The sequence below is a fragment of the Aquarana catesbeiana genome, linkage group LG04 (genome assembly GCF_042186555.1).
Source record: "Aquarana catesbeiana isolate 2022-GZ linkage group LG04, ASM4218655v1, whole genome shotgun sequence".
Lineage (NCBI taxonomy): Eukaryota > Metazoa > Chordata > Amphibia > Anura > Ranidae > Aquarana > Aquarana catesbeiana.
Window position 1 is genome coordinate 180,552,772 of NC_133327.1, and position 24,864 is coordinate 180,577,635.

A 24,864-nucleotide genomic window follows, 5' to 3' on the forward strand; every position below is an offset into this window, starting at 1 on the left:
ACGCTCTGACCCCGCCCACGTGCAGCCTGTGTACTGGGAATAGAGCGCCTGTAGTGAGAGCCAGTGATCTGAGTGGGAGTGTCATTGGAGCTCCCGGCCCCGCCCCCGGACCTCTGTATTCACCAGCCGGTATAGAGGGGGCGGGGCCGGAAGCTCCACTGACACTCCCACTCCGATCACTGGCTCTCACTACAGAAGCTCTTTTCCGAGTACACAGGCTGCACGTGGGCGGGGTCAGAGCGTCAGTGGAGCTCCCGGCCCCGCCCCTCTCAGCTGGCTAGCGAGGAATACATCCTCCCGTGTCTTCTGTGCGCTCTGCAAAGCTGTGATCGGGGCCCCAGTTCACGGCTAGCGCAGGCCCCCCAACAAAGATTGGGCCCAGGGCAAGTGCCCCGTTTGCCCTGCGCTAAAGACAGCCCTGGCTCCGACCAACCAGCAAATAAGGTTGTATAGGATGAGTGAAACCTGAAGTGGCCATATCTACATTTAATATAAGGGCCTAAAAAGTTCCTGATACTAAACTCCCAAACTATGGGAGACAACCGCATATCACTGGCCAGGTGAGTGAGGGGCAGCCACACAACCGCAGTAGTACAATCAAATATAAAAAATTTTGTTATATATTGCTAATCAATAACAACAACATATACTTTTCACATGGCTCCAAGATGGTACCCATATGCACACTAATATGGTGTACGCATACATCATCATAAACCCCAAGCAAAAAAGGGGGAGTAAACTAATTGCCAAAAAAAAGAAAAATTGTGCACAATATGTATGCTGACAATAAATATTATTGATAAATGCTTAGTATAAAATATAAAGATGGTGCATATATACATCAACGTAGACCCAAAAAGGGGAAGTGTACGCACTCAAACGGATGCATGCATGAAAGATCATTATGTATAAACTCATGCATACATCCCAGCCCATTATGTCCCCGGGATGTTGCAACAGGTTCACAGAGGCATACATAAATGATATCAGCATAAAAATTGTACCCATAAATTGAAAGCTACATCATTGAGTCCAGCTCCAAGGTCATAAGCCAAATATATTTGAACATACAAAGTAGTATCCACCAACAGAGAAAAAAATTGTGGAGACCAACAATACTATGCGTTATCAATAAACGCATTTAGGTCCACCTCTACGTTTAACCCAAATGGTGTGTAGCTCTTGATTTTGTAAATCCAAGCCATTTCAAGGCGCAAAATACCACAAACCAAAGAGCCTCCCCTCCAAGGACAGGTGAACTTATCTATCCCCAAGAATATAGTTTTATCAGGATTTGTATTATGAGCTTCCAAGTAGTGCTTAGACAACGGATGCTTAGGAAAGCCATTAATGATATTTGTCACATGCCAGTGGCATTGACTCTGTTACGTCCCGGGTGGGCAAGTATATTGATTTCTTTCTCCAGCGAATAGTTAATAGGATGCCCTCCTATATAAAAGACTCACACCATGTTATTAACTTATTGGCGGCTCAGACCCCGAGACCAGGTTTATGGATGGTTACAGCTGATGTCACATCCCTCTACACTATTATACCACATAACCTGGGTATCTTTGCGGTTGAGTATTTCTTGAGGCATGATTCTGGTCTCTTTGATGAACAAATATCCTACATAATGGAGTTGCTTCAATTTGCAGCATCCCAAAACTATTTTTGGTTTGGCAATTAGTTTACTCCCCCTTTTTTGCTTGGGGTTTATGATGATGTATGCATACACCATATTAGTGTGCATATGGGTGCCATCTTGGAGCCGTGTAAAGAGTATATGTTGTTGTTATTGATTAGCAATATATAACAACATTTTTTATATTTGATTGTACTACTGCGGTTGTGTGGCAGCCCCTCACTCATCTGGCCAGTGATATGCGGTTGTCTCCCATAGTTTGGGAGTTTAGTATCGGGAACTTTTTAGGCCCTTATATTAAATGTAGATATGGCCACTTCAGGCTTCACTCATCCTATACAACCTTATTTTCAACACATTTTTCTTTTTGTAGGTGCCAATAATATATGTTATATCTTTTATTTTTTAAATTTTTCCTTCATTGGATGGCGTTAGACCGTAATCTAATATATTATATATTTTATGATCTTCATATGTATCTTTATAATCTTGCATTGAAAATTAATAATAAAAAAATCTTTTTGGTTAGTATTTTTTCCCCCCACTAGATGGTGCTATACCGTAACTGAATATAGTCTATAATTACCTCTCTCATTAGATGGACTTAAACCGTTTTTTTGTTAATCGGATTTGCAAGAGTACATACTTTTGTAAGTTCCCACTTACGTATGTAAGATCTGTGTAATCTATTTGCTTTTTAATTTTGATTCTCATTTAGGTTCGCAGGGTCTAATGATATGGGTCTTGTAGTCTCAGTCAATTTACATATGGTTGTTTATACCTGTGTAGTAAGTAATTGGCAGTGGGACAACCTCCCATGGTCTGGTTACTTCCGGGTTTTATTCTTATAGCTGATTGGCTTTCCATGCCTGACGCCTCCGAGATGTTACAACAGGGCGTGTCCTTTCTTTGTTTTATAGTGCGATGTGTCAGAGCGTCGCCCGTTCCCCAGACGACGTCAGTGACAGATGAAACGTACGTCGGGAGGGTGACGCTCTGACGTCATTGCAACTCACCACGAACGGGCACTCGCTTGCCGGCTGGCATTTGCTCTTTTTAGAACAGATATTCTGTAAGTGTTTTTTACCGTATTTTTAATAAATCTCTTTACCGGATTTACGCTATGGCTGCCCTTCTTCCACCATAATTGGTTGCTGGTTGGTCGGAGCCACGCTGCACAGAGAGAGATCGTAGACAGCATACCAGGATCTGGCTTATATGCACACCATCCACGGGGGTATCCAGAGGATTGTCTCCATTGTCTTGCAGTCCTACCCGGACGTTGTCCTGAGATGTGCTTATTTGCGCTTCCCATCTGGTAAGCGCATATATTTGGTGGTGGAGGTTCACTGTGCAGGGTGTACTTGCTTTCCATTTTTCACTGGAATCTTACGGAGAACTACCAGGGGACTCCTCCTGTTTCCTTTACATTAATGAACTTTGCTATTAATTTACAACACTAATTTGATATCATAGTCCTATATATGTGTGTATTGCATATATCATCTCTTCACAATTTTTACTTATAGCGCAGTTTTTTTTTGTTTTCCTTGTTTGATGTGAATATTTCACGGTTGAACAGCTGCTTATTTTGGGGGTCTTGGAGGTGTGTTTGGGGTCGTTATCATGTTGGAATACTGCCCTGTGGCCCAATCTCCAAAGGGAGGGGATCATGCTCGGCTTCAGTATGTCACAGTTGACGTGGGACTTTTCTCTATACGCTACGCGTAATCCATGTCTCCTTCACTAATAAAGTGCCCTTTCAGCCTTTTGGTATAATATGTCTGTGTACGCCTGTATCTTCCCAAGTAACACAGACATAACCACCATCCTCGCATCCTTAGCTCCACAGCCAGACTTGTTTCTGGAGAGCCTGTGTTTTGTTTATTTAGAGTACTTAACAATAGAGCTTGATGGCTTCACAATCAGCCAATCAAGCACAGGCATTCCTTCAAACATGAGGAGTAATACAAATCTCAACCAATGAACAATGACTAGGGGAGTTTATGGGCGTGTCTGGACAGAGGCAGTGTGATTTCCCGCACCCTGTCCATGCTCTTTAGCTACCGATAGAAACCACATGGCTGGCCTAAGAACTCATGTACACTGCTCCTGACCACAACGCACACAAAGACTCCCATTTTTACCATTGGCGTGAATCCTTATTCTGCATTGTTCAGAGAACAACGCATACCCAGATTATACTACCATTCCTGCTGATGGGAGATTATCTGCAGAGACACAAACCATAGCCCCTCCACTTACTGATCAGACACACAGAGCGACATGACTGTACATCCCCCATAACTGATAATGTCTTCGCAGAGTGAACACATACCCCCCAGATGATTGTCTGTGCATTGCACAGGGTCCCTTCGCTGGCGGACATATCCCCACTCTGCAAACACTTCTCTGCAACCTCAGGAAGCTTTCCACTACCAAACGGGTCTCAACTGGCGTCAGTCTGCCCCAATCCACTCTTTAGAACGGGCTGCAGGAGAACTAACACTGGGAGACACTGTGACAATACATATTACATACATCTTAATAAAATTTCCACAACAGTCTCTCCTCTTTTGTCATATGCTCCCATGTGTTCCTCGATGAATCTTGATCTTCTTCTTACACCTAAAAATGAATCAGTCCTTACAGTCCATATGATTCCATAAAAAGAAAAACATGGCTTGACTTGTAGACTCTATTCTTAGGCAGGGTGGCTCAGAGGAGGACATGAAGGCCGGTCGGTCTGGTATCCTCTGTGTCTTGTACGTGGGTGGGCTTCCGGGGGGGGGGCTCATCTCAGCGAGGAAGATGTGGTCATCTGCTTGGGCTCTCCAACCAGGCAACAGTAGCACCTCATCATGGCATATAGAAGGAATAGAAACAAAAACAACATGCGTATATATACCCCTACTTCCTTCAACCATGATCCACTGAAAAATAAAAAAATCCCCAAAGATTCCCAGACCCTTAAAAGGATTCCAACCTTCATTAGCTATAGCTCTGGCTTTGCCGTGCAGGGATCTAACCTTATCCATCTGGGCCTGAACTTTGTCACTAGTATCCCCGATCCAGGTACAACAATCTTTACCTATGAATTCACAGAAACCCCCCTTGGATGCCAACAGATAATCATGGGACATCTTTTAATAGGAGGGCCTTGATCTGCCATTATAAGATATGGAACAAGAAAACACTGCGCTAGAATAAAACTAATAAGAGCTGCAGCTCAAATGTGCAATACACAATAATGGGACAAAAACAAAGAAAAAAACTGCGCTAAACCCTTATACCATGTGTAAGGGTATATGTGAAAAAACACCAAATTGATTGTAAAAGTATATGTGAATCCTCTAAAAATTAAATTAGATTAGAACATACAAAACAATAATAAACAATCAATATTGTATAGCAAAAGTCACAAAAGTGCCGAAAGCACAAAATAGTGAAACATAAACAAAAAAGTCCCAGGACCAAAAAGTAAATCTTCTAAAGAGATAGGAAAAGTCCCCAATTGGCTCTTTATAGGGATCAGTGTCTGAAAGTGAAAAGTGAAAACGACACCCCTTGCAGTGATCCTCCACCTTTAAGAATGCATGCTTACCAGATAGTAAGCTCAATAAGCTCGTAGATAAACCAAGGGCCGGATAGCCAGCAAATATTGGAGAATCCCTCTGTTGGCGTGGGCAGATGAAAGGCAAATCAGGTTTGTATAGGACCTTGTATTCAGGCATCCAGCAGCATCAGGACATCACTCAATCAATGTACCAACGGACATGCATGGGGCAGGAGGGGGTTGCCACAACCCAAGTCACTGAGACAAGGTACCCCAAATTAGTGGGTCCTACCCTGGCAATAGAATGGAAGATCCTGCGTCTCAACCATGGGAGCTGAACTCCTCTATGTGGGTGAACTGAAGGGGATGATATGCCATTGTTCCTGTGGGATCTTCCTTGCAGCTTCAACAGTTTCATTGAACATCCCATCCACAATGGATGAGAAATTGTTCAATCGTTTCATAAGCTCAAGCCCCCACCCTGTACAAGCAGGAAACCATGCCCAGACCTGGTCGGGGTTGGTGAACAATTTCCTTCTAGCCTTCCCTGCCATTCTTACCTTCTCTCGCGCCATCAGATCCTCACAGTTGCCCGCAACATAAGATGCTGGGATGAGTTTCACCAGAACGAATGAATCTCTTGCATTAGGGGGAATTACCTAATAAGCTGTAGACCCACATAAGTACCAAACTAAAGTTGAAGCACACTTATGGGCTACCTAGTTGTCCTGATACCCAAACTTGCAAGAACCAGAGCTGTTGTTAAAACTATAAATAATTTTAGCCTCTAGAAATGTATCGTTAAGTTCTATTGACAAGTGTCTGTTTGGAGTTTTTACTAGTTTGTCTAAACTCCTCATACCAATATGAACATCATATATAGCATGTACCTATGTCATCGCTGGGGTACTAAAGCTTGGTGGAGATTCAGACCCAGCAATTGGTCCTGTTCGCTTTTTTAGCTAGTTGGAGAATAAGCTAAAAATATAAATAAACAAAGATACTCCTCATCCTTTGGTGTAGTTGAGCAGCTTCTTGCAGTGACTGGCATGGATCCAGTTGTCTCATTCATCAAGCTTCTTTACAACGACCCAGTCACCTGGTTGGAAAGAATGTAAACCAGTTATTGTATCAGGATCCAGGAGGGAACATGAACCCTGTGGCGGAACCTGTGCGTGGCTTACCATCTGGGGTGTAATACCCGGAACCATTGACAAAAAGGTTCTTAGCATCTGGGATGGGAGCCTCCTTCACCAGACTGCTGGTTGCTGACGCAGAGTTTAGAATGGTGCAGAAAAAAACAATGAAACAGACTTTTATACTTTTACCTTCTTTTAGGCGTGTGTATTTATGCATGTGTACAGCTATCTACATACACCTGCTTTCTATGTACATACACTTTCAGAAACTCATTGGTCCTGAAAAAGATACTTATAAACAAGAGTTATTACTCTATCCTTCATCTTTAACCTGCAAAGAATGGCAAACAATACAACATTCGTGTACATTGGTAAATTGTCACTGACATTCCTCATAACCGACAACAACGAAACCCTCTGTAACTCTTATGCCGCATGAACATGGTCGGAATTTCCAACAACAAGTGTTCGATGTGAGCTTGTTGTCGGAAATTCCGACCGTGTGTAAGCTCCATCGGACATTTGCTGTCGGAATTTCCGAGAACAAAAATTTGAGAGCTGGTTCTCACATTTTCCGACAACAAAATCCGTTCCGACTGTTCTCACGATATACAGCCCTCTAAACGTGTTCGTCAGACAACTACAAAGCACCATGAAATCCTCCACTATTCAAAACAATATTATAGATTCTATCTGTACCTAGATGTTACAACAATAACGTGGATGCCTCCCGTTTACTCTCTATCCAAAACTGTATTACAGTATAAAACTTCGCAAAACAACTGGAATTTAAATTTAAAAACCAAAGTGATTTTTATCATCCTTCCAAACACAAGTGCCTTTGTCCACATGCTTGTTTCAAAAGACCCCAAGCCCCTCCCACCAACTTCCTGTTGATACATCACATCCTGCAAAGAACTTCCTGTTGCATACATCACATCCTGTAAAGAACTTCCTGTTCTCTGCTCAGCTCTAATCTATCCAACTGGTTTATTTACATATCAATTGACAGGAGGGGGGAAGGGGAATCCTGGCTTCCCTGAATTTCATATTATGCCTATTTCACAAAAAAATAGCTATGGCTACCCCCTCTGGACTTTATAACATCATATAATTTTGTCCAGGAAAGGGTGAAATAAACCCCCCATATTGCAAATAGGAGGAAATCCCCCTCGACTCTTGTTTCCCCTGGGCAGTCAGACCACAAGTTTTGAGATCAAAATACCACACAAAAATGCAACCAAAGCCAAAAAACTGAAACTCCTGCAAAAAGATGACTCAACCTCACTAAACGATGAAACCTGGCCCAAAAGCAGAGCAATTCCACCCAGAACCAAAACTCAGCAGAAACGAAATGGCAGTTGCAACAGTCGAAAATCAGACCATGACAACATGTTGGATGATATCCAGACTACAACGAAATGGCCGATGAAAATCGGACCACGACAACATGGTGGATGAAATCTGGACTACAATGAAATGGCCGACGACAATCGAACAATCACAACATGGTGGATGAAATTCGGACTACAACAAAATGGCCGATGACAATCGGACCATGACAACATGGTGGATGAAATCTGGACTAAAACAAAATGGCTGACATTAACAAATGAAAAAACAGTCGCTGATCACACCAAAATCAACACACCAAGATTTCCTCACTAGAAAACCCAAATTTCTCCCCACAAGAACTGACTACACACAACAGACACCAAATGAACACTTAACCGTAGACAAACACTTTAGGCTACATCAACTCGGGCCCATAGGAGGACTAAAACACAGGCTATCCAACCAAACAACATATTCAAAAACGCCAAAGTTACATAAAACACAAAATAACACGGCTCAAACATACACTCCTGTTCCCAAATACAAACAATACTTAGCTCTGAAAGTTGGAATGTCAAGAGATACACAGAACCAAGACAATGCTGGTTGCATGCTTGATCTTTTCATCTCAAAACAAAAGAACTCCCCCATGCTATCATTGATGCTATTGCCCAGAAACCTGTAAAACATGTCCCAGCAATGCATGGTTGCCTTTCCCCCCTCAGCCACATGGCCACGTCATTTTTTAAAGGACTTCAAAACCATCTGTGTCTTCCATCAGTTAAACAATCTACACAACTCATGCAATCTACTTGCACAATTCATACATTTCTATTTCTCATATACATCGCAAACTTATTACACAACATACAATTACTTACACAAACATTTTAGGTTGTATTAAAGGGATCCTATAGATGAGGTAAGTATCCCAAACAATAGACCTATCTACAATGACAAACATACAATTAAAATCCCGCCATTATACCAAAAGATGTAAAATTAGTTCTTTGGCAAAGCAGAACCTACCTAACACAGCGGAGAGAGAAAAGGAACCCATTTGACTCAGGACAACAAAGTATATCAAACGGTTTGATGTCCTGGACTGGGATCTGCTCCCCCCCCTCCTCTTCCTATGTGTAGGCGGTTCTGTTCGCTCCATAAAAGGCTCGCCATCTGATGTGGAACTTTTCTTTATACGCTACGCATAATCTATGTCTCCTGCGCTAATAAAGCGCCCTTTCAGCCTTTTGGTATAATGTGTCTGTGTACACCCGTATCTTCCCAAGTAACACAGACATAACCACCGTCCTCACATCCTTAGCTCCACAGCCAGACTTGTGTCTGAAGAGCCTGTGTTTGTTTATTTAGAGTACTTAACAATAGAGCTTGATGGCTTCATAATGAGCCAATCAAGCACAGGCATTCCTTCAAACGGGAGACGTTATACAAATCTCAACCAATGAACAATGACTAGGGGAGTTTATGGGAGTGTCTGGGCAGGGGCAGTGTGTAGGATTTCCCGCTCCCTGTCCGTGCTCTTTAGCTACAGATAGAAACCACATGGCTGGCCTAAGAACCCATGAACACTGCCCACGACCACAATGCACACAAAGACTCCCTTTTTTACCTTTGGCATGAATCCCTATTCTGCATTGTTCTGAGAACAACACATACCCGGATTATACTACCATTCCTGCTGATGGGAGATTATCTGCAGAGACACGCCATAGCCCCTCCACGTGCTGATCAGACACACAGAGCGACACAAGTGTACATCCCCCATAACTGATAACGTCTTTGCAGAGTGAACACATCCCCCCCAGACGATCGTCTGTGCATTGCACAGGGGCCCTTCGCTGGTGGGCATATCCCCACTCTGCAAACACTTCTCTGCAACTTCAGGAAGCTTTCCACTACCAAACGGGTCTTAACTGACTTCAGTCTGCCCCAGTCCTCTCTTTAGAGCGGGCTGCAGGAGAACCCACACTTGGAGACACTGTGACAATACATATTAAATACATCTTAAAAAAAGTCCACAACACAGTACATGCATTCATGGTTCCCTCAATCAACTGTAGTCCCCAGTGCTGGCAGCACTCATGCAGCCCCCGACCATGACACTCCCATCACCATGCTTGACTGTAGGCAGAACACACTTGTCTTTGTACTCCTCACCTGGTTGCCGCCTCACACGCTTGACACCATCTGAAAAGTTTATCTTGGTCTCATCAGACCACAGGACATGGTTCCAGTAATCCATGTACTTAGTCTGCTTGTCTTCAGCAAACAGTTTTTGCGGGCTTTCTTGTGCATCATCTTTAGAAGGGGCTTCCTTCTGGGACAACAACCATGCAGACCAATTTGATGCAGTGTGCGGCATATGGTCTGAGCACTGACAGGCTGACCCCCCACCCCTTCAACCTCTGCAGCAATGCTGGCAGCACTCATACGTCTATTTCTCAAAGACAACCTCTGGATATGACGCTGAGCATGTGCACTCAACTCCTTTGGTCGACCATGGCGAGGCCTGTTCTGAGTGGAACCTGTCCTGTTAAACGCTGTATGGTCTTGGCCACCATGCTACAGCTCAGTTTCAGGGTCTTGGCAATCTTCTTATAGCCTGGGCCATCTTTATGCAGAGCAACAATTCTTTTTTTCAGATTCTCAGAGAGTTCTTTGCCGTGGGGTGCCATGTTGAACTTCCAGTGACCAGTATGAGAGAGTGAGAGCGATAACACCAAATTTAAACACACCTGCTCCCCATTCACACCTGAGACCTTGTAACACTAACGAGTCACATGATACCAGGGAGGGAAAATGGCTAAATGGGCCCAATTTTGACATTTTCACTTAGGGGTGTACTCACTTTTGTTGCCAGAGGTTTATACATTAATGGCTGTGTGTTGAGTTATTTTGAGGAGACAGCAAATTTACACTGTTATACAAGCTGAACACTCACTACTTTACATTGTAGCAAAGTGTATATTCGACAGTGTTGTCACATGAAAAGATATAATAAAATATTTACAAAAATGTGAGGGGTGTACTCACTTTTGTGAGATACTGTATATGCAGTGTGTATTTACCTACAGTATTTCTCCAGTTTTTAAGCCCTTGAAAAAAGGAGGTATGCAAGGTTTGCATTTATGTGGCATACAAGGAAGACACGACTCACATATTACCTTGTGAGGTAATATGTACCACAGGAGTGTGGACAGAAGGATGAAGTGAAATTTACCTAGCTTATTGGGTAACCAGTGATCTCCTCTGGCTTATCAGGAAATGAAGACAGCAATGTATCTGTACATATGAAAAATTGGCTTAATTATCAGCAAACTGTGCAATATAGCTGTAGCACGGCTGGAGGTTCACATTATGGAGCTGATACTAAGGCTGTTTACTGACAGGATTTATGTGTGTCCCTTACACAGAATAAAAACTGGAGTTCAGGACACCTTCATGACGTACGAGGTTTACAAGGACGAGATAACATTGCAGTTGGTGGAAAAAGCCTGCCAGATCCTGGGTAAGTGTATATACAAAACACAATTTATTCACACCATTTTCTATTAAATGAAGGTAATAGTTAAACAGTCTGGCGGAATGACATTGCATGAAAGGGATGCCTTGATTAATATGTACCTCAGGGAAGCATATGATTATCTGCTTTGACAATATTTCAATCATGTACATACACAGTAAGAATAAATATACACTTAATCAGGGAACATGAGTGTGCCAAAACACTGCTGTATTCATTTTTTTTCTAATATATCTAGAAGAATGGAAGGAAATGTAAATGTGTTAGCAATGTAATTTTAAGGCTGGGTTCACACCATCGCTGCATGCGGTTCCCAGCAGGGGTCCAGTGCGTCCTGGTTCACCGTTTCAGGTCCTATTTCAGCCCAAATTTTTGGCTGAATTCGGACCTGTATGAATTGGGGTGTCTTGCAGAGAGTGCTATTACCTGTCTACCTTCCTATGCATTTTAATGTCTAAACTAGGTAAAATACTAGGACATTAACAGACATTAACAAACATCTCTTTACAGGTGATCTCTCTTTTTAAAGGCTAAGTTCACCCTTTGCACAAAATAGTCTATGCAGTCAAGTGGCCCCATTAGATTAAAAAAAAAACAATGTAGCTTTGTACAGTGTTAGTCTATTTTATTTTTATCATACCTGTAGGCCAATTGGACCACCAGAAGCCTGGCCCAAATAACTCCCAGTTAGCACTTCCCAATTCCTGCCTTGTTGCATCCTAGCAACAAGGCAGGATGTGGTGATTGCTAATTGAAGGTTTGTCATCCAGGCTTCTGGTGGTCCAATTGGCCTACAGGTATGATAAAAAAAAAATAATACATATTTTACAAATATATGACAATAAAATGAATCAACTTTTTACAAAGCTGCACAGCTTTTTTTAAATCTACTGACGCCTATTAACTGCATGGGCTATTTCTGGAAAAGGTGAACTCTGGCTTTAACTGTCAATGACCATCACTGAGCAAAAGGCAGTTCATTAATCTGAACCTATATATTCCCCAGCTTTATAAACACAAGACATTTTAAACAACTTGGCTAAACAGGCATTTGCTGGATAGGCTTGTGTTCCTTTAATGCCCATCTGAAATCAGAGGAATTAGATATGCACTATCATATACATGGTACCAGCAACCTCCCCTTTCTTAGTGTTACCTCCAATTTCCCATTATAGGAGTTCTGCATATGTCTAGTTAAGAATGCAGAATCCAATAAACAACAGTTAGAACCCCTGCAATCATCTGTAATCAGTTCTCGGTAGCAGGTCTGGTTTGATATAGCCCCTACCCTTCTCTACAATACAAGTTTGTGTAAAGTCACTTGTACTGAGGTGTGTAGCTCAGAGGCCAGGGTATGGCACGTGCCCTGGGGCCACTGCAAGTCAAAGCACCCTTATTTTATTTGTAGGCAGGTGCAGTCTACCTTCTCCACTGCAGGTGGTGCTCTTCCTGCAGCAGCCCTGTTGCTGGAGAGTAAGTTGGAGGAAACAAGGTTCCTCTGGTTTCCTGGATCACTGGGGAAGTTATCCTATTGGATGCTGCCACCCCACGTGACTCAAGCAGCTATCTTGGGTCAGGCAGAGCCTATTAAGGCCCTGGCTCCCGGGTTTTGGTGCGATTTGGCGAGTGGACAGAGAGTAGGGACAGGAACCCTGCCTGTGAGGGACAGTAATAGTGCTAGGGAAAGGTTCCTGATGAGGAGGGTAAGAGCAGGGAATCATCTCTTCTCCACATTCTCCTGATTGGGGTACCAGAGGGCCAGACCACATTCAGTCCCCTCTCAACAGACACTGCCATTCTGGCTGGAATCTACTCTTTTCACACTACTGAATTGTGAGTGTGCCCGGATGGGTGGCTTTCCCACTGGATTTGTTGTGAACTGTTGCTGCATTTTTTCAATACAAGTTTGCTGCCCCTGCATGTGTGAATTATTGACTCCGCACCACGCTGCACCCCATGCACACATTGGTGTGTTGGAAGGCTCTGAGGGCACTGATTTGAGGAACTCCAGGGACACTGCTATGTTGGGGGGGTAGCATTGATGTGAGGGGGCTCTGAGGACATGGATGTGGGGGGGCTCTGAGGCTTTGGTTTGGGGGAGCTCTAAGGACTCTGATGTAAGGTAGGCTCTAAGGAAACTGACCTGGGGGACTCTAAGGACAGTGAATTGAAGGGGCACTGGAGACCCTGATGTGAGGTGGCTCTGGGGACTCTGGTGTGAGAAAGCTCTGAGGACACTGTTGTGGGGGGCTCTGAGCACACTGATGTGAAGGGTTTCTGAGGACTCCAGGGTGTGGATTCTGTGAGGACACTGATGTGGGGGTCTCTGAGGATTTCCATTTGGGGGAGCTCTGAGGACTCTGATGTAAAGGAGGCTCTAAGGGGACTCTGAGTATACTGATGTGAAAGGACTGATGTGAAATGAGTGGACTTTGAGGACTCTGGTGTGAGGGGGCTCTGAGAACATGGGTGTGAGGAGGCTCTGAGGACTCTGGTGTGAGGGGGCTCTGAGGACATGAGTGTGAGGAGGCTCTGAGGACACGGGTGTGAGGAGGCTCTGAGTACAGTTATGTGAAAGGACTCTGAGGACACTAGTGTGCGGGAGCTCTGAGGACACTGTTGTGAAGGTGGTACACCCTTTACAACAGGTCTAAAGGTCTAAAGGTGTATTAGTAGTGTGCAGAAGGTTTTTATCAGATTTTTTGGTATGCATGTGGTCACCCCCCCTTAAGCACTTGATGGGATATGTCAAGCTATTTGGATTTGAGAACGTACAGTATATGTTATCTGTTCATTATTGCATGCTATAGGCAAGTAAGTAATTTACATTTTGCAGAGTAGAGTAGTTTCTGGCCAGGACGCGATTATTTTGATGCAGTTGGCCAGTTTAGGAGAACTAAAAATCCAAAAATCCAAAATCCTAGAAATGTGTAAAGCCTGGTACACACTGCTAGTTTTTTTTTTTTTTTTTTGACCCATTGGGCTGAATAAAATGAAAAAAAAAAAACCTGACAGATCTCCATACCAATGCAGGCCATGTTGGTGCAGCGATCTCCCTCTCTGTGCATTTGTACTCTAACAGGGGGACTGCTCCCCCTCCCCGTATCTGATCAGCGCTCGCAAACATTGGCTGGTTTTCCAGCATATCCCTTCGACAAAATCTGGTTGGATTCTGTTGGACAGACAGCTGTACACACTGACTGAATCTCAACTGGTTCTTGCTTAACCAGGTGATTTTTGTGTCCATATATATCCATCATTGGGGTATATAGCAGTGTGCAGAGAGTTCATTCAGATTTGTTGGTATTCATGGGGTCACATCCCTTCAGCACCTGATGGATTATCTGTACAGTGTGTAAATTATTTGGAATTGAGCACAGACATATCTTATTTCTGATGTAAGAGAAACTCTAAGAACTCTGGTGTAGGGGGCTTTGGAGGACACTGATGTCAAGGGACCTTCTGATGTAAAGGGGGGGGACTTTGTTGTGAAAGGGCTCCTTATGTGTAGTGGACTTCAGGTGTGAAAGTTCACCAATTCTTGGAGACTACAAAGACATGGGAGAACAAGGATATGACACTCACAACAATGAAGTGTGAGCATTGCTAAGACAACCGTCCAGAGTCTGGATGACTGCACTGTCACACAGTACAGAGTTGGATTAGACTGCACATACAGTGCGCTAGGTTAGTGAATCAAACATTCTTATGTTATGGATATGAATTGATATTATGGTAAAGTTATTTAAAATATTGGTGTGAGATGTTTGCAACTTCAGCTCTTACCATAGGCACTATTTTCCATAGATACACCACCAGTGTAGCTGTTACTCAGCAATGTCAGTACAGAGTACTACAGAGAAGCAGGAAACAGCATTTCATTGAGAGGAAAAGGTGTTCTAAAGCATTTTCAAGCTCAGATCAGTCCCGGATCATACCATCCATGGTACAGGGCCACAAAGAGATAAAAAGCCATGAAGATTCCGTTGGGCATTTAATATTATTGGTTGGTATGGATTTCCAATAATTTATTATAGGCTACAGCAATTGGGTGCCTTGCGCTCAGAAAGGCTGAAGCAAGGCACCATGTCACGTACACATTGTGATCTACACTGCATCTTTTTTTTTTTTTCTTGTTTGTTGCTTAGCTTGAACCTTCTAAGTGCAAAGACTGTTTGCCAAATTTGTCAAGCTGTAGCACTGAACAATGAGCCAGCCATCTGGGCTGATATGTCTTGGCTGCTTTCTTATACCAGTCCGCCCTTGAATGCATATGGATGAACAGTAAGATTTTTGTAACTGCCTTTCTGAAAAAAAAAAAAATGACAGTGTGCAGTATCACTGTCAGTTTAGGGGGCCTCTTGGCTATATACTAATAATAGCTTAGAACCAGCTGATTATATGTGAATATTTTAGTGCCCACTTATACCACAGTGATTCTCACTGTACCGTGACATGCTTCCTTTTGTGGACTTGTTCAATAATGATAGTATTTTAGGTAGGTTGGGAGGGGTAATGCATGAGCTGACTGTATTTACACTAATGCATAAAAAATATCAAATAGGAATGCTCAGTCTTAATAAATACTATATGAAATTATCAGCAATAAGTATTTACCTGTACATACTTTCCTGTAGTATGAACAACTCCTAAGCTCGTGTTCAAATCTGCATAATCAGTACTGCATGCTGACGCACAATTTACTATTGTTCCCTAGATGTTTCTCCGGAGGCTGTACTGCAACAGTTTGGAGAGTATTTCTTTGAGTTCTGCAAAAGATCAGGATATGATCACATGCTGAGAACTCTGGGTGGAAATCTGTATGAATTTATTGCTAACCTGGACGCCTTACACAGCTATCTATCACTCTCCTACCAGGTGAGATATTATCAACTTCTGATACAAGCCAAAGATAGCAATGAACAAAGTGCAAGGTCAAAGTCACAATTCCATAGGTCCTTTTATATATATTGTATAGCCTTGTTTTCATTGTTTTTTTCTCTCACGATAAAATCAGACAAATATACTGTATGTACGTATGTGTGGATATAAATATTATCTGTTGCACAGTATGTGTATTTTAATATTGTAATAATATTTTGCTTTCAAGGCAATTTATTTAATAAATTGAAAGTATGCTCATGAGGGAGTCCGCCAGTAATTACTTGCATGAAAAGAACCTCATTATATTCACCAGTACTGTAATGATCTGTCCCCTCTACTACCTCATCCCTATACTTGGGCCCCATCTCCTATCCAGTATCATCTCTTAAAGGTGACATATTCTTTTTTGTCATGTTCCTGTCATCACAAATTGATTGCCCTTCACTCGAAGACACATATGGGTTGATGTAATTTACTGTATTTCTTGATGGTTTACAATATTTCCCTGCTGCTAATTAATGATGAGCAAATTCCATTGGAGGTTAGTCTTCAACTTATGAATGAAAGTCAGGTGAATCTACAAATTGCAAATATTTTTTCATCCTCTTGAACTTAAAAATGAAAGTCAGGTGAATCCACAAACTGCAAATGTTTTTTCAGCCTCTTGAACTTAGAAATGAAAGTCGGGTGAATCTAGAAATTGCAAATGTTTTCTTGTCTTATTGAATATAGAAATGAAAGTCAGGTAAAGTTACAAATTGCAAATGTTTTTTCATCCTCTTGAACATATAAATGAAGATCTATTCTATTTGCATAGAACCATGCAATTCATAAATTATGATTGCCTAGGTTTCTACGTTAAACAAATAATGCTGAAAATATTCAGGAGAATCAAAATCTAACAAACCAGCTATTCTCCTGATTTGAGTATACCTAACTGGGGACTATCCCTAATTTTACGTAACATAATTTATCAAACCTCATTCTGTCTGGCTATCTCCTAGTGTGACTGCCCTTAGGTGGTCCATGAAAACTCCTCTTTTTAGTGAAGCCTATCCAGCCTCAGTCTAACAACTTTTTTCCATTAGCCCATCCCCTTACAGTTTATACCCTTTTGTATCCCTTGCCCCACCCTTTGAGATTGTAAGCTCTCATGAGCAGCATCCTAACCATTTTGTCTTGTTTTAAAAAATTGTTAAAATAATACATTTTATTACAGTATATCAAAAACAGATACTACATACAAAAAATCCTATTCAATTTACACATTTAAAAAGGGGACACATAATATTTACTAATGGCCAGAATAGTTTAGGCCTTTTGCTGGGTGGAGGGGTTGGTATTTGGGTGTTGTTGGTTGGCCAGGCCCATGCCCCAGCAACTACTATGTGGGACGATCGGTGGCTATATCTGACGACCACTTAACCTTTCATCATCATCATGCAAATCTGTAATAATAGTTGGTGTCACTATACTGTTATTTCTTGTCTGATTGTCATTTTTTTGTTATAGAATTTCAAGATAATAATACAGGTATAACCAACTGTCCCTGAGGAAGCTATTTTAGGCAAAACATGTAGGACTTCAAATACCTGTTTACAGGACCTGCCACTAGGGATGAGCTTCGTGTTCGAGTCGAACCCATGTTCGACTCGAACATCGGCTGTTCGATCGTTCGCCGAATTGCGAACGATATGGGCCGTTCGCGCCAAATTCGTGTGGCGCGTCACGGCCCATAATTCACTGCGGCATTGCAGTGCATTGCTTGCTGATGATTGGCCAAGTATGCACTATGACCCGCATGCTTGGCCAATCACAGCGCCGCCTTAACAGAGAGCCATAATTGGCCAAAGCCGAAGAGGCTTTGGCCAATTATGGCTCAGGGGATTTAGTACACGCCCCACACTATATAAGGCCGCCTGCACGGCGGCCCTGTGCAGTGTGTTCCGGTGTGCTTAGAGAGAGAGAGAGACAGTGTCATTTCATTTGAGTTAGCTAGATTAGGCAGGACAGTCAGTCAGTTAGCTGCACTTAAAGTGTATTGTGTATATATATGCATCCCAGGTGTTGCATATATATATATATATATACACTGTATTCAGTTTAGCTAGATCCGTTCCTGTTATCTTCTAGACTATTTACATTTAGTGCAGTGCGTCCTGCTCACAGTGTTCAGCTAGATCCGTTCCTGTTATATTCCTACTGACAGGCAGGCTTGTCTTGTTACAGTATTTTGAAGAAAATTACTGGTGTTCTTTTGATCCTATTAGTACCACAGTCAGGCAGCTAGACTATTTACATTTAGTGCAGTGCGTCCTGCTCACAGTGTTCAGCTAGATCCGTTCCTGTTATCTTCTTACTGACAGGCAGGCTTGTCTTGTTACAGTATTTTAAAGAAAATTACTGGTGTTCTTTTGATCCTATTAGTACCACAGTCAGGCAGCTAGACTATTTACAGTTAGTGCAGTGCGTCCTGCCCACAGTGTTCTGCTAAACCTACAAGTAAGTGGGGTGCGTCCTGCTCACAGTGTTCAGCTAAACCTACAAGTTAGTGGGGTGCGTCCACCTCACAGTGTTCAGCTAAACCTACAAGCTAGTGGGGTGCGTCCTGCTCACAGTGTTCAGCTAGATCCGTTTCTGTTATCTTCTTACTAACAGGCAGGCTTGTCTTGTTACAGTAAATACAGCTACCTGAAGAAAATTGCTGGTGTTCTTTTGATCCTATTAGTACCACAGTCAGGCAGCTAGACTATTTACAGTTAGTGCAGTGCGTCCTGCTCACAGTGTTCTGCTAAACCTACAAGTTAGTGGGGTGCGTCCTGCTCACAGTGTTCAGCTAAACCTACAAGTTAGTGGGGTGCGTCCACCTCACAGTGTTCAGCTAAACCTACAAGCTAGTGGGGTGCGTCCTGCTCACAGTGTTCAGCTAGATCCGTTTCTGTTATCTTCTTACTGACAGGCAGGCTTGTCTTGTTACAGTAAATACAGCTACCTGAAGAAAATTGCTGGTGTTCTTTTGATCCTATTAGTACCACAGTCAGGCAGCTAGACTATTTACAGTTAGTGCAGTGCGTCCTGCTCACAGTGTTCTGCTAAACCTACAAGTTAGTGGGGTGCGTCCTGCTCACAGTGTTCAGCTAAACCTACAAGTTAGTGGGGTGCGTCCACCTCACAGTGTTCAGCTAAACCTACAAGCTAGTGGGGTGTGTCCTGCTCACAGTGTTCAGCTAGATCCGTTTCTGTTATCTTCTTACTGACAGGCAGGCTTGTCTTGTTACAGTAAATACAGCTACCTGAAGAAAATTGCTGGTGTTCTTTTGATCCTATTAGTACCACAGTCAGGCAGCTAGACTATTTACAGTTAGTGCAGTGCGTCCTGCTCACAGTGTTCTGCTAAACCTACAAGTTAGTGGGGTGCGTCCTGCTCACAGTGTTCAGCTAAACCTACAAGTTAGTGGGGTGCGTCCACCTCACAGTGTTCAGCTAAACCTACAAGCTAGTGGGGTGCGTCCTGCTCACAATGTTCAGCTAGATCCATTCCTGTTATCTTCTTACTGACAGGCAGGCTTGTCTTGTTACAGTAAATACAGCTACCTGAAGAAAATTGCTGGTGTTCTTTTGATCCTATTAGTACCACAGTCAGGCAGCTAGACTATTTACAGTTAGTGCAGTGCGTCCTGCTCACAGTGTTCTGCTAAACCTACAAGTTAGTGGGGTGCGTCCTGCTCACAGTGTTCAGCTAAACCTACAAGTTAGTGGGGTGCGTCCACCTCACAGTGTTCAGCTAAACCTACAAGCTAGTGGGGTGCGTCCTGCTCACAGTGTTCAGCTAGATCCGTTCCTGTTATCTTCTTACTGACAGGCAGGCTTGTCTTGTTACAGTATTTTAAAGAAAATTGCTGGTGTTCTTTTGATCCTATTAGTACCACAGTCAGGCAGCTAGACTATTTACAGTTAGTGCAGTGCGTCCTGCTCACAGTGTTCTGCTAAACCTACAAGTTAGTGGGGTGCGCCCTGCTCACAGTGTTCAGCTAAACCTACAAGTTAGTGGGGTGCGTCCACCTCACAGTGTTCAGCTAAAGCTACCTGTAGAAGGTTGGTGGTGTTCTCATACTACAGGCAGGCAGTTGATTTTGCTAGCTGCAGTATCAGTACATATATATATATATATATATATATATATATATATATCCCAGCTTAGTGCAGCTACAGGCCATTAGTATGTCTGGAAGGCCAAGAAGGAGAGGCAGACAGTCACAAGCCAATAAGAGAGGGCAAGCAGGCTCTGTGTCTAGTGCTGGTCGTGGAGACGGTGCATCCTCATCAGCACGTGGCCATGGGACACGCTTGCCCTTTTTTTCGGCAGCTGGCCATGTTGAGCCGCAACATGCGGAAGACTTGGTCGAGTGGATGACCAAGCCGTCCTCATCCTCCTCATCCTCTCTCACCCATGCCCAGGGTACTTTGTCTGGCAAAGCAGCGGCCTCTTCCCTTGGCTCAATGTCATCAGTGACTCCTTCCCTAGCCCCACCATGTCCTCCTGAGGAGTCCCTCGAACTGTTTGACCACAGTGTTGGGTACATGCTCCAGGAGGATGCCCAGCGTTTGGAAGGCTCTGATGATGATACTGAGCTCGATGAAGGCAGTAACACGAGCACGGACAGAGGGGGTGCCCAAGAAGGACAGCAATCTGGCAGTCATGCTCCCCCTGCTGCAGCATACTGCCAGGTTTGCTCCAGTGATGAGGAGGGAGGGGATGATGAGGTCACTGACTCAACGTGGGTGCCTGATAGGAGAGAGGAGGAGGAGGAGGAGGCGGCGGCACATCACCAACGAGGCAGGATGCCCTCCAGGGGCCAGCCTAAGGGCAGCACATTGACTGCATCACACCCCAAAGCTCCACATGTGCAGGGCGCTGCAGTCTCTGCGCGTTATTCAAAAAGTTCTTTGGTGTGGGCCTTTTTTGAGACGAGTGCATCAGATCGCACCGCTGCTATTTGCAACATATGTCTCAAGCGTATCTCGCGTGGCCAAAACATCTCCCGCTTGGGTACCACATGCTTGACCAGACATATGTTGACCTGCCATGCAGTTCGTTGGCAAGCGTATCTAAAAGACCCACACCAAAGAACAAAGAGGACCTCTGCTTGCTCCTCATCAGCTGAGATTTCCAACCCCACTAGACCTTCAGTCCTCTCTGAGACCTGCACTGAGAGGAATGAAGGTGTAGAATTAGGTGTGTCACAGCCACGTACTTGTGGGCAATCTGATTTTGGTACACCGACGTCAGATTGTACCAGGTAAATTTCCCTGCCCCAGCTGCTGCACCGCCGAAAGAAGTTTGCTCCCAGCCATCCACATGCCCAACGGTTGAATGCTAGCTTGGCAAAATTGCTAGCACTTCAACTGCTGCCTTTTCAGTTGGTAGACTCTGCCCCCTTCCGTGAGTTTGTGGAATGTGCGGTTCCTCAGTGGCAGGTACCCAAACGCCACTTTTTCTCACGGAAGGCAATTCCGGCTCTCTACCAGCATGTGGAAGGCAATGTCCATGCCTCGCTGGACAGGGCGGTCAGCGGTAAGGTGCATATTACCGCTGACTCATGGTCCAGCAGGCATGGACAGGGACGTTACCTAAGTTTCACGGCGCATTGGGTGACTCTGCTGGCAGCTGGGAAGGATGCAGGACAAGGTGCAGTAGTGTTGGAGGTTGTTCCGCCACCACGCCTCCAAAATGCTAATGATTGTGACACACCTCTCTCCTCCACCCCCTCCTCTTCTTCTTCCTCCATGGCCTCTTCCTCGGAACCAGCGGTGCTCCGTAGTCGTTCAAGGGGCTACGCAAGTACGCAGGCCAAAAGATGCCATGCAGTGCTTGAGCTGGTGTGCTTGGGGGACAGGAGCCACACTGGGGCAGAGGTTCTGTCAGCTCTGCAGGGGCAGGTTCAGAGGTGGTTGACGCCACGCCAACTTAAGGCAGGAATGGTGGTTTGCGACAATGGCACCAACCTCCTCTCTGCCCTCCGACAGGGACAAATGACCCATGTGCCCTGTTTGGCTCACGTCCTTAACTTGGTGGTGCAGCGGTTCTTGGGCAGGTACCCGGGCTTACAGGATGTCCTGAGGCAGGCCAGGAAAGTCTGTGTGCATTTCCGCCGGTCATATAATGCCAGTGCTCGGCTGACGGACCTCCAAAAGGAGTTTAACCTGCCCAAGAACCGCCTAATCTGTGACATGCCCACCAGGTGGAACTCAACGTTGGCCATGCTGCAGCGGCTGCACATGCAGCAGAGGGCCATCAATGAGTACCTGTGCGACTATGGCACCAGGACAGGGTCAGGGGAGCTTGGTTTTTTTTCCCCACGCCAGTGGGCCATGATCAGGGATGCATGCACTGTCCTGTCACCATTTGAGGAGGCCACGAGGATGGTGAGCAGTGACAGTGCATGCATCAGTGACACTGTCCCCCTTGTCCACCTGTTGGAGCACACGCTGCGTGGAATAATGGACAGGGCACTTGAGGCAGAACAGAGGCAGGAAGAGGAGGACTTCCTTAGCTCTCAAGGCCCCCTTTATCCAGACAGTGTTCCTGCGTGCCCGCCGATCACACAGGAAGAGGACGAGGAGGTAGAGGAGGAGGAGGAAGATTGTGTCAGTATGGAGGTGGAGCCTGGCACTCAGCATCAGCAGCAGTCTTTAAGGGATCAGTCCCAAGAAACACATGGACTTGTACGTGGCTGGGAGGAGGTGGCTGCGGACCATGTCGTCCTTAGTGACCCAGAGGACTCCGGACCGAATGCCTCAGCAAACCTACGCTGCATGGCCTCCCTGATCCTGCAAAGCCTGCGTAAGGATCCTCGTATTCGTGGTATCAAGGAGAAGGACCAATACTGGCTGGCAACCCTCCTTGATCCACGTTACAAGGGTAAGGTTGCGGACCTTATCTTGCCATCGCAGAGGGAGCAGAGGATGAAACATCTTCGGGAGGCCTTGCAGAAAGGTCTGTGCAACGCGTTCCCAGAGACTGGGAGGTTACAAACTCCTGTTTCTGGACAACGTGTTGCTGAGGCTTCGGTCAGTCAAAGAAGGAGCGGTGGAGAAGGTGGCCGTCTGACCGATGCGTTCAGACAATTTTTTGGTCCGCAGCCCCAAGGTATGATCGGTTCCAGCAACCATCGCCAGCGTCTGTTTTACATGGTGCAGGAATACCTAGGGGCAAGATCAGACTTGGACACCTTTCCCACCGAAAATCCTCTGGGTTACTGGGTCTTGAGGATGGATCACTGGCCAGAGCTTGCACAGTATGCAATTGAGCTACTGGCCTGTCCTGCATCCAGCGTTCTTTCGGAACGCACATTCAGTGCTGCTGGAGGCGTGGTAACCGATCACAGGGTGCGTCTGTCCACTGACTCGGTCGATCGACTGACCTTCATAAAAATGAATGAGTCTTGGATCACCACCAGCTACCAAGCACCTGATGCTGATGTAACCGAATAATTTTTTTTGAGATCTCAGATCCCTTCAAAGACTGCCTATGCTGATGCTGAGTGACTATCCCTGAGTAATTATCCTCTTCCTCCTCAATCATCACGCTGATAGCTTGTAAGAACATTTTTGGTTCTGGGTGCCACCACCAGTGCCTAAGGCACAATTTTTCAGCCCCTGTTTAACAGGGGCGTGTAATTACGATTTTTGATGTAATACTTTGCAGCAGGGCTCGTTCCTGCATTCCAACTAGAGTGTCTGTGAGGGGTTGCAGTGTTGTGGCACCAGCACCAGTGCCTAAGGCCCAATTTTTCAGCTCCTGTTCAACAGGGGCATGTAATTACAATTCTTGATCTAATATTTCACAGCAGAGCCCTGTGAGGGCTTACAGTGTTGTGGCCACAGCAACACCTAAGGCCCAAATTTCTGCTGAGTATATAGGGCAGGACCCTACTTTCAAACAACTAACTTACAAACGACTCCTACTTGCAAACGGAAGGAGACAACAGGAAGTGAAATCTACCCCTAGGAAGGGAAATTCTCTCCTGTAAGAGTTAATATAGGAAAAACATTTCTCCTTTCCACTGATGCTTTCCAATCCATTGGGACAAAAAGTGAGGTGAAATCTTCTGAAGAGGAGGAAAGACAGCAAAACAAATGTCACAGGGGTGATAACCCTTCCCTATGTTTTCCAAAAAGCTTAAAAAAGATTTTTTGGCTGGAGCTAAACACGTTAAAAATGTACCCGTTTAAAATTACAAAGAGATTCTACTTAACAACAAACCTACAGCCTGTATACTGCTGTTCAGAGTATACAGGGCCTGGTGGCCCCACACCTTTCCTTATTTTAATTTGGGTGCGGGGTTCCCCTTAATATCCATACAAGACCCAAAGGGCCTGGTAATGGACTGGGGGGTACCCATGCCGTTTGTCTCACTGATTTTCATCCATATTGCCAGGACCCGACATTACATTAACCACTTGCCGACCGCCTAACGTAGATATACGTCGGCAGAATGGCACGGGCAGGCAGAATCACGTATATATACGTGATCTGCCTCCCGCGGGCGGGGGGTCCGATCGGACCCCCCCCCCCGGTGCCAGCGGCGGTCGGCATCTGACTGGGAGCGTCGGGAGGCGAGGGGGAGACCATCCGATCGTGGCCCCCCCCTCGCGATCGCTCCCAGCCAATGGGAATCCTCCTCTGCCTGTGTGTAGTTTCACACAGGCAGAGGATGTGATGTCATCTCTCCTCGGTCTGGCAGTTTCCGTCCAG

The 24,864-nt window shown here is 44.7% G+C and overlaps 1 protein-coding gene across 2 annotated transcripts in view; it reads left to right on the forward strand.

The window, feature by feature from the left end:
- LOC141139646 (guanylate cyclase soluble subunit beta-2-like) overlaps window positions 1-24,864 on the forward strand; it is a 160,317-nt gene that overhangs the window by 20,694 nt on the left and 114,759 nt on the right. For both annotated transcript variants that reach the window (XM_073625964.1, XM_073625963.1), the window contains exons 3-4: window positions 11,113-11,207; window positions 15,940-16,100. In XM_073625964.1, the coding sequence (XP_073482065.1) occupies window positions 11,113-11,207; window positions 15,940-16,100 (256 nt within the window). The remainder of the gene's footprint in view (window positions 1-11,112; window positions 11,208-15,939; window positions 16,101-24,864) is intronic.